At 50.3% G+C, this 13035-nt stretch overlaps 1 protein-coding gene across 4 annotated transcripts; it reads right to left on the bottom strand.

The window, feature by feature from the left end:
• Nucleotides 1-302: 302 nt before the first annotated feature.
• On the bottom strand, nt 303-12605 carry Rhbdd2 (rhomboid domain containing 2). 4 transcript variants are annotated; one of them, XR_007589665.1, is made up of 5 exons: nt 12343-12599; nt 8222-8629; nt 5335-5485; nt 1151-1617; nt 303-1041 (listed from the first exon to the last, which is right to left on the bottom strand). XR_007589665.1 is itself a non-coding variant. In XM_050129303.1 (5 exons), exons 3-5 carry the CDS (start codon nt 8382-8384, stop codon nt 1269-1271), a joined length of 663 nt encoding a protein of 220 aa, XP_049985260.1. In that variant the 5' UTR covers nt 8385-8629; nt 8827-8927; nt 12343-12485; the 3' UTR covers nt 303-1268. The 4 variants fall into 4 exon arrangements, 3 of the variants coding, with proteins under 3 accessions (XP_049985260.1, XP_049985258.1, XP_049985259.1); XM_050129303.1 differs by adding an exon at nt 8827-8927 and having other exon boundaries at nt 303-1617; nt 12343-12485; XM_050129302.1 differs by lacking the exon at nt 303-1041 and adding an exon at nt 2069-2138 and having other exon boundaries at nt 1351-1617; nt 12343-12605.
• Nucleotides 12606-13035: the final 430 nt, after the last annotated feature.

Here is a 13035-nt window from a genome sequence, read left to right as displayed (position 1 = left end):
CAAGTATTGAGATTAAAGGCATGTGCCACCATGCCCAGCTTATTTTTATTCAAAAACAGAGAAACAAAACCCAAACTTTACAGACAATCTCACTAGCTTACCCTGGCTAGCCCCTTGTTGTACCCACCTCTGGGTTGGGCAACATCCTACTGCTTCTTTTCTACCCACTTCCTGTATCAGGTCCTCACCGCTGACCCCTGAGCACAGGCTGTGTGTAGACTCGATGGGATCCCTTTGTCACCGCCCCCATTCCTGTTCAAGTCACAACCCACCCGGACGACAACAGAAGAGCAATGCACCACTGGCAGGCTGGAGGCTGGTTTTATACAAAGGTAACTCACAGGGCAGACCACTGCACGCTGCTGCAGGTCATGGCAGAAGTCAGGACAGGGACGGCTGGAGGGGGAAGACGGGTTACAGACTGTCCAGTACAAGGACACACCAGACAGGAGCAAGGACTCACAGGCACTCAGCAGGATGGGATGGTAGGACCGGCAAGTCCCTAGCAGCCAATGACAATTGTACTTTCTCATGCTCGGGACACTGGATTAGGAACCCAGAAACCTAGCAGTGGCTGTGGCGCCTCAAGACTCCAGGGGACCCCAGAATGCCTTACTTCTCATGCAGCCCAGTGGCTGGCTTCAGACCCACTGTGTAGCTGGGGATGACCTTCAACGTCTGATCCTGCCTTGACCGTAGTTAGCTTACAGGCAAGTCCTTCTAGGCTGTTTTATTTCCTGTGTCTGAAAGCTGGGTCAGTAAACTTTACTTTCTAGAGCTGCCCTGAGGGGAAACGACACAGATATATAGGGACATTTATCAAAGTACTCAACAGAGCTGGCACACAGAGGTATTTCATAAATAATCTTTTTGGGGGGAGGAGGGAGCTGAGGACTATGCTAGGTAAGCAGTCTACCAAAGTGCCCCAGTTCCAGCCATTTTTATTAATTTTGAGACAGTTTTGTTACACATAGCCTAGGCTGGCCTTGAACTTGTTCTGGAGCCCAGACAGACCTTGACCTTTGGATCTATTGACTTCACCTCCCAAGCAGCTGGGGTGACGGACCAGCAAGTCCTTCAACACATAATCCTTAAGCAATTCCTCGCTCAGACAGGACAGACCTTGACCTTTGGATCTATTGACTTCAACCTCCCAAGCAGCTGGGATGACAGACCAGCATGTCCTTCAACACATAATCCTTAAGCAATTCCTCGCTCAGACAGGGCCTTTCTCTGACCAACGTGTAGGAGCCTTCTCTGCAGACTGGCTAGGGCATGGCAACCTTGGAAGACTCCTTGGAGCCTGTAGCCCCTGGGGTGCCTAGGGCCCCAGAATACACAGTGCCAGGACAGCTGATAGGGGAGGGAGGCTGTACCCCCTGGGAGGTCCCTGCAGAAGCGGGGTACACACTGGAGGCAATGGAGTTAGGACCAAAGTGGTTCTGCACATAACACAGGCCTGAAGCAGGCTGGTAGGGAGGGAGGCTAGGCATGTGTCCAGGAGGCCAGGAGGTCAGTTTCTGGCCATTCGCATGCTGCATCTGGGTGATAGCGTGACTTGGGGTTAGATGAGGGTTGCAACTCTGCGTGGGGTAGGAGCCAGGTGCAGGGTTCAGCCTGGAAAGGAATGAGAGAGGAGACAGTCATTCTGTTGGCAGAGACAAGGTACAGCATGTCATTTCCTGAGATAAGAGCAGGGATGGAGTCGTAGCCAGCACTAAGTTTCAGGGGAAGAGAAAGATCCACTTGGAGGGGAAGGGGGCAGAGCTCCGTGTAGCTCAGGCTTCCTCAATGTAGACATTTGGGTTACAGGCAGGAGCCACCCCCCCCCCCCACTGTAGTGCTCAGGATTAAATCTAGGGGTTCATGTGGACTAGGTAAGACTATACACGTGGAAACACAGTCTGGGAACGGAGCTGCACGAGCGTTCTGAGTGCCTGGGAGAAACTGAGGAAAGAAGAGCCTTGTGCCCTCAGTGTCTTCCAAACAGTTGCTCTTGGAATGTGTTTGCACACTCCTCCCAGATGCAGCAGCTATGAGTGAGCTCACTTCAGCTGTTGTTACTCACGTGCTTCCATACTGTGGGCGGCTTGTCCTCGTGACCGACGAACACCTTACTCACGTGTCGCGTCCTAACCCTAGGGTATAAACTGCCTGCTGCTCTCATATTGCGCAAGACTTTAGTCCGCCTCATTTTTAGGTCCCATGCCACCAACTAGATCAGTAAACACACACACAAATGAAAAATTTTGAAAATACAGGGCTGGGCTGGGCTGTGGCTCAGTGGAGCACCTGCTTAGGATGTGCCAAGCAAGCCCTGATTCCAGCCCCAGCTCACGACTCCACTCCTGCTTCTGGGAGCATTTTCCTTTTTTTCTTTTGAGACAGGATCTCACCAAGGTCTTGGCCAGCCTAGAACTCTCAATGTAGAGCAGGCTGGCCTCAAACTCACAGGGTTCTGCTTGCTTCTGTCTCCCTAGTGCTGGGAATTAAAGATGTGCAGTACATTACCTTCTTGTTAAAATGATTTCCCATTTATATGTGTGTGTGTGGTAGGTATGTGTGGTTGGTGTGTGTGTTTAGTTTGTGTGTGTGGTAGGTATATGTATGTGTGGTCGGTGTGTGTGCGTGTGTGTGTATGTGTGGTTGGTATGTGTGTTTAGTTTGTGTGTGTATGTGTGGTTGGTATGTGTGTTTAGTTTGAGTGTGTGTGTATGTGTGGTTGGTGTGTGTGTTTAGTTTGTGTGTGTGTGTATGTGTGGTTGGTGTGTGTGCATGTGTGTGTGTGCATGTGTGGTTGGTGTGTGGGTTTAGTTTGTGTGTGTGGTAGGTATATGTATGTGTGGTTGGTGTGTGGGTTTAGTTTGTGTGTGTGTGGTAGGTATATGTATGTGTGGTGCATTTGTGCGCGCACGTGTGTGTGTATGTGTGTGTATGTGTGGTCGGTGTGTGTGCATGTGTATGTGTGGTCGGTGTGTGTGCTTAGTTTGGGTGTGTGTGGTTGGTGTGTGTGCGTGTATGTGTGGTTGGTGTGTGTGCGTGTGTATGTGTGTGGTTGGTGTGTGTGCATGTGTGGTAGGTATATGTATGTGTGGTGCATGTGTGTGTGTGTATGTGTGTGTGTGTGGTTGGTGTGTGTGCGCGTCAGAGAACTTTCAGGAGCCAGTTCTTTTCTTCTACCATGAGGGTCCCCAGGGATGTACCTCAGGTCTCAGACTTGGTGGCAGATGTCCTTATCCACTAAGCCATCTTGCTGGCCTCTTCTCTCATTTTTAATAAACTGTCCCTATTTTTATTATAACAAACCACCCAAACTCTATGCCAAACCAACTTTCCAAACAAGAGCAATCAGAGACAAAACAGCCCACATGGCAGCTAACTAAAATAAACACACGTGTCCTGTTGTAACGCTCTCGGTGACTCTGTCAGGACACCTGAAACATCATGTTCTGTTCTGATACCTGCAGTCTTGGCAACCTACAACCACCTGCCACGTGAGGAACAGAGAAGGGACACAGAGCACTACCCATTCCACATCTGTCCAAACCCGGCACAGGTGACAGAGCTTCCCGGTGGGCAAGCGTAACTCAGATTAGAACTCTTTTTCTGGGTCCCGAGGGCAGCTCCATTGGTTTGTGGCCCCACCCCTCTGCTGTCACACAGGAGACTCTGAGGGGGAAGTCTGTACCTCTCAGGCCTGTCAAGTTGCTAGGAGACTCTTACATGCTAGGCACACACTCTATCTCTGAGCTATGTCCACAGCCCTTGGCTTCTTCAGATGTGGTGAGCTGAAGTGGGGTTCTACTATGTAGTTCAGACTGGTCTCCAACTCCAAATCCTCCTGCCTCAGCCTCCCAACTGCTGAGATTACAGGTGGGACCAAGCCCTGCTTCCGCCCTGAGCACAACATAATCTGGGCGTGGGGTGCTCGCCTGTAATCCCCAGCACTGAGAGGAGGCAGTGGCATCAGAGGTTCAGGGTCATTTTGGCTAAACGGCTAGTGAGGAAGGACTGGGCTACTGAGGCTCTGTCTACAAATAAACACACACACACACACACACACACACACACACACTAAACAGCACAGACCCCAAACCCAAATCTAACTATTCCAGCTGAAGAAAGCTTACTGCAGACCCTGGGCGTGGAGGGACGGCACCCCAGCCATGCTGGCTCCTCACTTCTCACCATGCCCTTCCCGGGTGATTGTGCTAGGATTGTAGAGTCTCCGAGGAACACAGCTGGAAGAACACAATTGGCAGAGGCCCTATGGGAAAGGCGCCACAGCGGGCTCGTCCCTGGACTGCTACCTGGGAACACATGTCCTCTCTGGCCTCCTCTATAAAGAAGGTGTGAGGACCCACAAGTTCTAGCTGCTTACCTAGTAGCTTTTAAGAGCAAACAAGCCAGAACTGGAAAAAAAAAGCCTCACCTGTTCTCGTTGGGGAGCCAAGAAAGTTTCCTCTGGGAGAGACAAGAAACTCCTTTCAGGTCTTCCTGCCCTGTCACCTACTGAGCAGACTGTGTAAACATGCCTGTGTCACAGCCCAGCGCTACCCGTAAAGTATTGCAACGAAACGACATTAAGACTATTATCTCTCCTCAAATCACTCAGAATTTCACTCAAGTTCTGTCTTTGCCCGCTCACACTCGGTTCCTTCCACACGCAGCAGTTTACAGAAGGGATCTGTGCATGCATTTTCTTTCCTTACTTGCAATGCTGGAACCCAGGGCCTCCCAAGATTAGATAAGTACTCTACCACTGAGCACACCCCAGCCCCTCACTGGGGGATTCTAGGCAGGGGCTCCACCATTGAGCACACCCCAGCCCCTCACTGGGGGATTCTAGGCAGGGGCTCTACAACTGAGCACACCCCAGCCCCTCACTGGGGGATTCTAGGTGGGTACTCTACCACTGAATCACACCCCAGCCCCTCACTGGGGGATTCTAGGCAGGGGCTCTACTGATGAAATAGAACTACAATCCTTCCTTGCACAGAGCTCAGAAACTGTGTTCCCCTCTTCCTTTATCCTCCAAGATGACCTAGCTAAGGTGAACCACACCTTTCAGTTGCTCTTGGAATGAGAATGAGAGCCGGCAGTGGGATTATATCTACAGCCTGGTATCTGAGAGCAACAGACAAGAGCCTCCCAAGTTCAAAGCCAACCCTGACTTTCTATGACTCAAAAAACAAACTAACAAGCAAAAAACCCCACAAAGGCAGAGTGGGTGGCAGCAGAGTACCAGAGCAACCTAGCATGGGCAAGGCCTTGGGTCCACCCCCAGCACTGAAACCAACCACACAACACAAAGGCGAGAGATTCACCACTTACTTCCGGCTCTGGGCGGCTCTTCTTTCGGCAGAAGAACCCGAGATGTACTTGAACAGGGGGATCCTCCTCATGACACTGAAGGGGAACTTCTGATCAAGCTTCAGGGCTATGCGCTCAGAGAGGTCGAGGGAGTAGCAGTAGGTGAGGCCATCTGAGGTGAGTGTATTAAGTAAAATCGAAGGCACAGGCAGAGGCAGCTGACATGCCCTTTGAGGGCCCGCTCCTGGGAGGCACAGCTGTGTACACCAGTCCCTCAGAGAGCTGAGCAGTCCCATCCACGCACCTCACGGGAACAATGCCATGTGTAGTGTGCATGAGAGTTCACACGCACCTCCCGGGACTTCCAAACACGGCCGTCAGTCACAGCCATTCTTTTCTTTCCTTTTTGGCTTTTTGAGACAGGGGTCTCTATGTAGCTCTGTAGGCCAGGCTGATCTTGAAGTCAGAGATCCTCCTGCCTCTGCCTCCTGAGAGCTGGGATTAAAGGTGTGTGTCTACACCACTGCTACTACCATCGGCTCCGCCACCGCAGCTGGTTTACAAGTCAGTCTTAATACAATGCAGAGACTGGCACGGGTCTAGACTTCTGCTCCAAATCAAAGGTGCTCTGCCCCAGTGTGCCAAATGAACTTCATGTGGTTTGTTGTTGAGGAGGAAGATGTATGTAGCCTGGTCTGGTCTCGAACTTAAAACACCTCCCTCTGCCTCCTGAGTGCCGGGGTTATGGGGCATGCACCACATGGCAAGTTTCATTGCGGCTTCTCTGGAAGCATTTTCTCCATATAGTCCCCATCACTGTCTGCACAGCTACAAAGCCTGTTTCATACACCCTTCAGCAAATACTTATTACACAAATATTCTGTACGTGCGCACATGCACACGGGTGTAAGTGTACCACAGTGTGTGTGTGTGTGGGGGGGGGGGGGTTGGAATTCACCGCAAAGGCCCCAGGGCTGGAACTCAGGCTGTCAGGTTTGCCAGCCATCACTCACCCATCAGGACACCTTACTAGCTGCCCTTCAGCAAATATTAAGCCAACTAGTTTATGCCTGCATCAAGGGGTAAGTACAGGTTGAGCATTCCTTATCCAAAACAGTTTTGAGTGAAATATCTCAGGGCTTACGAGGTTATCTGAGTATCATGCAGATGCATGATAAAATCCATTTATGTTTCATGTGTACCTCACACAGCCTGAGGTGACTTTACACAGTATTCTGGGTGCATCCATGTTCTTACTTCGATTATAGTCAGGTCAGGGGCAGAATATCCCACTTGTGTCGTGTTATTGCTCAAAACACTGCAGATTTTGAAGCATTCTGGATCTCAGTATTCCTAATTAGGAAGCTCAATCCCTTATAAAAGCCAGATAAGGGTAATGTTGGCCAGTAGCTCAGTGGGGCCTTGACTAGGCTGATTTATCAGAGGGCCTACGTTGGATCCTCAGCCCTGTCTAAAATGGATGGTTTTGGTAATAATCAGGCGCTAACCCCTGATACTCCTGAAGCTGGAGGACTGACTTCCATCTTCCGGCTCAGTCAGCTCCAGGTCCAACTGCGCTCGCTTATACCCGATCAGAACTACAGAAGAGGCAAGCAGGCGTAGGGCACACACCCTACACCTTTAATCCCAGCACTTGGGAGGCGGAGACAGGCAGATTTCTGTGAGTTTGAGGCCAGCCTGATCTATATGGTTGAGTTCCAGGCCATCCAGGGCTGTACAGTGAGTCACCTTTTGAGGGCGGGGGAACATAAAGATGGCTTCATAGTTAAGAGTGCAATTGCTCTTCTAGAGGACCCAAGTTCAGTTCCCAGCATTGACACAACAGCTCACCACCACCTGTAACTCCAGTTCCTGGGGACTTGACAACCTCTTCTGCATCCTCAAGTGCCAGCATGTAGGCGCACACATCCACAGACAAAAATAAATCAAAAAATAAAGGGAGGGAGGGAGAGAGGGAGGGAGGGAGAGAGGGAGGGAGGGAGGAAGTGATATTCCTTAGAATATCACCTAGAAACTGATATTCGGGGTGTGGAACCAGGTGCGGTGGTGATAGTGATCCTAGCACTCAGGAAACTGAGGTGGATCTTGAGTTTGAGGCTAGCCTGGGCCACATAGCAAGACCCTGTTACAATCCCTCTCTCTCTCTGAGAAAAAAGAAAAGTAAGGGCTGGGATGTAGCACCGTGGTAGAGTGTCTGTCAATCACACACAATGCCCTGAGCTTGATACTCTAACCCAGAAAAAATAGAAAAACTATCCACAAGTCCAGGTCTGTCTCTTAACCAGTCCACGAACATCTCTGCGTGGCGGGCACCTCATGCTTCTCCGATGTGGGAGTGCCTGTGTGTGGAGATCAGAGGCCGGCCTGGTCTCCTCAGGAACTGGGGTTTCTCCATTGATCTGGAATTTACCAAGCTAGGCTTGGCTGGTGGGTCAGTGAGCCTTAGGGATTTTACCCGTCTCCACCTCTGAAGCCCGGGATCAGAGTGTAAGTCCCAAGGCCATGACTCGTGTCCTCATGCTTGCACGGATGCTTTACTGAGGAAGCCATCTCCCTGGCCCTCTTCCAGCGAAACTTCACACTCAAGTTAGTTGAGAAGGTTACACCTCAGTTTACAAGGGAAAAAAGGCAGGCCGGTATAGTTAAGCTTAAACTGCTAACCGGCTGCGTTGAGTTGACCTGGGCAGGCAACCATACTCAATTTTTCCAGATGAGTTCTGATCCAGGGATGGGGAGAACTGCCCAAGATTCCCAGGCTTTCCAAGCTGGGGCCAAACCCAGACTGCTTGTGTAGGAGCCTGCGACTGTGTACCTGACACCCCACGCCCCCAAATGAGTTTGCACCCCGGTGTAGCCTCACACTGTAGCTCCCTTCCAGGAAGGATACACGATAGGCCGATCAAAAGGCCAGAGACGTTGCTGAGGAAGGAGGTCTGAGGAATGAGCCAGGAGGCACAGAGCAGCAGCCACGGCACCAGGGCGGAGGGCACCACCACACCAAACACCAGGGCCCGCCTCATCCGAGAGCGGACTGAGGTGACTCCCAGCATGGCAAAAGCCACGGGGGTGAACCCTCTGGCATCCTCCACCTCACCCAACTTGGACAGCGATGACACCGACTCGAATGACAGGTAGATGATGGCGGAGGAGACGGTAAAGATGAAGGTGAAGAAGCAATGGCGGACAGTGCCCACAGTCCTCTCGAAGTTGCCAGCAAAGCGCCAGATGATGATGGCACCGCAGAGCAGGGAGACTGGGTTCTCATAGACGAAGATGTAGGTCACCAGCCTGTAAACTAAAGATGGGTTTGGGTTAACGGTCCGAAGTGGTGCTGTTCTGAGGGGCAACCAGGTCCCAAGCCAGCTTGGGGGGAGGAGGGGCTTGAAGTTGGAGCTGGAACCCAGTTGGTAGGGTGCTTGCCGAGTGTGCACCAAGTCCTGGGTTCCATTCCTAGCACCACATATGCCACACACAGGAAGTGGTGGTGCGCACCTAGGAGCCCAGCACTCAGGAAGTAGAGACAGGAAGATCAGGAGTTCAGGGTCATTCTGGCTCCTCTGTGAGTCTGAAGTCAGCATGGTCTACACGGGAGCCTGTCTCAACAATAAAACAAAAACAGAATAGGAAAGTGAGGGTAGTGCCCGCTGTTCAAGGCGTAAGCATATCATATAACCTCTGTTCCTTCTGGTCCTGGAGCCGGGCTTAGCAAGAGATATTCCCGTGATTCAAAACATGAACATATAATGTAGCTTCCGTTCTTTCCTGGCCCTGAAGCAAAGATTGTCAAGACCAACTTTGATGTGTGAAAAAGACGGCTTTTTCTGAACTTGTCAAATGCTTTATAACATTGCTTTAGGCTTTCTTTTAAAGACTTATTTTTATTTTTGTGAATCTGCATATGCCACCTGTGTGCAGGTACCTGTGGAGGTCAGTAGAGGGTGTTAGACCCCTGGAGCTGGAGGTACAGGCAGTTGTGAGCTGCCCCACATAGAGTGCTGGGAACCAAACTTGGCTCCTCTGCAAGAGCAGCAAGCTCTCTCTCTCTATTTTGATTTTTCAAGACAGGGTTTCTCTGTAGCTTTGGAGCCTGTCCTGGAACTAGCTTTGTAGACCAGGTTGGCCCTGAACACGCAGAGATCCGCCTGCCTCTGCCTCCCAAGTGCTGGGATTAAAGGCGTGCGCCACCACCGCTGGGCTGAAGCAAGCTCTCTGAACTGCTAAACCATCTCTCCAGCCCTCCGATTTTTGACTTTACTACTGACCTACCTCACTGGACAGTCTGAGGGTTAATTAATTGGAACAGCTTCAGGGATGACTGAGTGGGTGTCACTTAACAGTGTGTCTCCTCATCTGTGATTCTGGCCTCTCCTTCCAGAGGCTGTTCAGGTGAAGAAAAAAGGAATCATGAATTATTTTGTGGTGTAGAAGGACTATAACGGTATCATTAATAATATACAGAAATTAGAAGTCTTCGCTAAGAGTGCTGTTCAGCCAAGATTTATATGCTGTAAGATGCAACGTCCTTTTTTCTTTCTCTGTTGTGAGACAAGGTCTCACTATGCAGCTCTCGCTGGCCTATACCTTGCTATGTAGACCAGGCCGGCTCCTGTTTCCTGAGGGCTGGGATTATATGTGTAAGTCACTACACTTGGCCTTTTTTTTTTTTTTTTTTTTTTTTGCTGGCCAGCAACTCGCCATCTTTTTGTCTCAGCCTCTGAGTGCTGGGACTACAAGTGCCTGCCATCCTATTTGGTTTATTCCTTTTTTTTTTTTTCTAAACATAAGTCATCGCTAACATACATAATTTTTTAAAACTTAATCTTTTTTAAAATATTTATTTATTCACTTATTATGTATACAATATTCTGTCTACATGTATGCCTGCAGGCCAGAAGAGGGCACCAGACCTCATTATAGATGGTTGTGAGCCACCATGTGGTTGCCGGGAATTGAACTCAGGACCTTTGGAAGAGCAGGCAATGCTCTTAACCACTAAGCCATCTCTCCAGCCCAAAAACTTAGTCTTTTATTTATTTGTGGGTATATGGGAGTGCACGGAATGCCACGGCCTCCCCTGTGGCGTTCAGAGGAAAACCTGTAGTTCCACCAGGGACCAAACTGCAGTTCTCACGATTGGTGGCAAGTGCCCTTACCTGCAGAACTACCTTATAGAGCTCTAATGTACTTTCTTTGTTTATTTGAGAGAGGGACTCACTATGTAACCCTGGCTGGCCTCAAACTCACAGAGATCCACCTACCTGCCTCTGCCTGCCCAGGGCTGGGGTTAAAGCCACCACGCCTGGCTCTCTAATGTACTGACCTATCTCTTGGGGTGAAACTTTAACATGAGAGAGATGGATCAAACCACAGCGTCATTCTTAGGAGTGTTAAGACTTGGAGGGGAAGCCGGGCGGTGGTGCACACGCCTTTAATCCCAGCACTCGGGAGGCAGAGGCAGGCGGATCTCTGTGAGTTCGAGACCAGCCTGGTCTATAGAGCTAGTTCCAGGACAGGCTCCAAAAAAAAAAAAACACAGAGAAACCCTGTCTCAACCCCCCTCCCCCCCCAAAAAAAAGACTTGGAGGGGATCTTAGCTTTATCATAACCAGGCTGCCTGGGCTCAGTTGAGTCCAACGTCCATATCCTCACAGCTTGAATTTCCTCACTGTGATGGAACAGGTCAAACACGAGTCCTTCGAAGGTCCCATATCTCCATCTGTTCATGAACCCCACACCCACACAAACAGGTTAAGTAAGCATAGGATGTCTTTGTCCTGGTACTGAGATAGCTGAGGCAGGAGGATCATGGCCTTGAGGGCAGACTGGGTTACATGGCGAGTTTTGATTATTCTGGTCTAAAGAAATAGCAAACTCTGTGTCAAAGGAAAAAGAAAAGAAAGAGGGTATGTGCCTTATCTAGACTGGCTTTCAGCTCACTGAGCATGCTCCATGCATCCAGCGCAAACGGAAGTTTCAGCTTTAAGCATAACACCTAGCCAGACTATCTCCTGAAGCCTTATTTGCTGGATACTTCCCATATTGAAGTCTTGTTTTTCAAGACAGGGTTTCTCTGTGTAGTCCTGGTTGGCCTTGCTCTCACAGATTTGCCTGCCTCTGCCTCCCGAGTGCTGGGACTAAAGGCGTGCGCCACCACCCCACAGATCCCAAATTAAATGACTCACACATGTTTTTATCTATATAAGGACATGTGAATCATATACCCAAACCTTGGTTCTAAAACAACATACTAAAAGCAAAAGGCTGGGTTCCTTTCTCAATATTATGATGCATTAGCTCTGGGATTTTCTGTATCCAGCCTCAATTTCTGGTAAACACGCAATTTAATATGTCCTGTCATGATTACATGGATTACATGAGATGAGTGCACAGGCCTCTGTAACGTTGGGAGCAACCGGGATTTTCCAGGAAAGAATGAGAAAGAAACAAAGACTAGGAATCCTGTCTCCTAGAAAAGGATGATTACAGATTTAACTGGTCTGAGAAATTTCTCTCCCCTGGGCAAACAAGCACTTTACCAGGGGCGGAAGACGGCCTCTTTCCTCCTTCCGGTGAGCTGGAATTAAGAGTCAGGGTGAAGGTAAATACGCAGCAGAAAATTCTAGACTCAGGAGGAAAAATCATTCATAGGGGTGACAAGAGACGAAGTTCAACTGTCACGATGACGGTGAGAGACGTTTGTTTTGTTCCTGAGGGGCTCAGGCCTTCAGCAGATGGGGGTCTGTATATATAAAACTGGAGGAGCGAAGGAAGGTATTCATCCTCGACATCAAAGAATGAATGAATCTGGGGTGACATGCAGGGGCAATTTTGGGTAGGGAAGGAATTGTCGGAAATGATGATGAGGCTTGGGACAAGACATGCTGGAGTCCCAAGTGGGTTGAACAGTGATGGGCACGGAGGCTGGGGGCTGCCTGGCAGTGGGGGGGAGGGAATAGATGAAGTCCCCGGGCTGAGAAAGCGCGTCATCCTTGCCCAGTCGCTGCTCACCTTGCCAGTTGCGCAGGGCCTCGGAGCGCAGCGACAGCCCCGACGGTGCCAGAGGCGGCTGCAGCAGGAACAAGCGGGGCCCCGACACCAGCAGCGAGAGCAGGGCGGTGAAGAATGTGGCGGAGGGGACCTCGGGATACGAGCACCAGAAGCGACTCGCGGGTCCCGGGGCCGCCATGGCCGCCGGACCTTCCCGCGTGCCGCCTCGGCACTCACAGCCCGCCTCGGCAATTTCCGCCTCCCTGCGGCGGTCTCCCCTGGCAACAGTGAAAAGCTGGCCCTCGTTAAGCCCCGCCCCATGGAGAAAGGACCAATCTTGTGGGGCCATCCGCCATTACCGGCCCAAAGGAGGCCGGGAGTTGTAGTTTCAACGCGCCCTCTGCGGCTAACCAGACTACCTCCTCAGGAGTATTCTTGCCCAGGTTTCAGTTTCCTTCTACTCTCTCTCTCTTTTTACTTATTAATTTTTCTAAAGTTAATTACATCTGTTTATTTGTTTGAGTGTAGGCGAGGGGCACTGTGTGCCACACGTGTGGAGGACGGACGACAATTTAAGGGAGTTTTCTCCTACGGTCCTGGGCTTTGAATTTGGGTTATTAGGTTTAACAACAAGCACCTTTACCATCCGAGCCCTCTTGTTACTCCTTTTTATTTTTAGACGTTATTTGCTATTAATTTGTGAGAGAGTATGTG

The sequence above is a fragment of the Alexandromys fortis genome, unplaced genomic scaffold, assembly GCF_014885135.2.
Source record: "Alexandromys fortis isolate MF-2015 unplaced genomic scaffold, M_Fortis_MF-2015_v1.1 scaffold_312, whole genome shotgun sequence".
Lineage (NCBI taxonomy): Eukaryota > Metazoa > Chordata > Mammalia > Rodentia > Cricetidae > Alexandromys > Alexandromys fortis.
This window is presented reverse-complemented; position numbering and strand designations above follow the sequence as displayed.

Bases quoted from the DNA above. Each gene is read 5' to 3' on its own strand.
- Rhbdd2 (XM_050129301.1), bottom strand. From the start codon at position 12,520: ATGGCGGCCCCGGGACCCGCGAGTCGCTTCTGGTGCTCGTATCCCGAG. The intron at 8,630-12,342 runs GTGAGCAGCGAC...ACCCATCTTTAG, and splicing joins GGCCCTGCGCAACTGGCAAG to TTTACAGGCTGGTGACCTAC. The intron at 5,486-8,221 runs GTATCCTTCCTG...CACTCACCTCAG, and splicing joins CCTTTTGATCGGCCTATCGT to ATGGCCTCACCTACTGCTAC.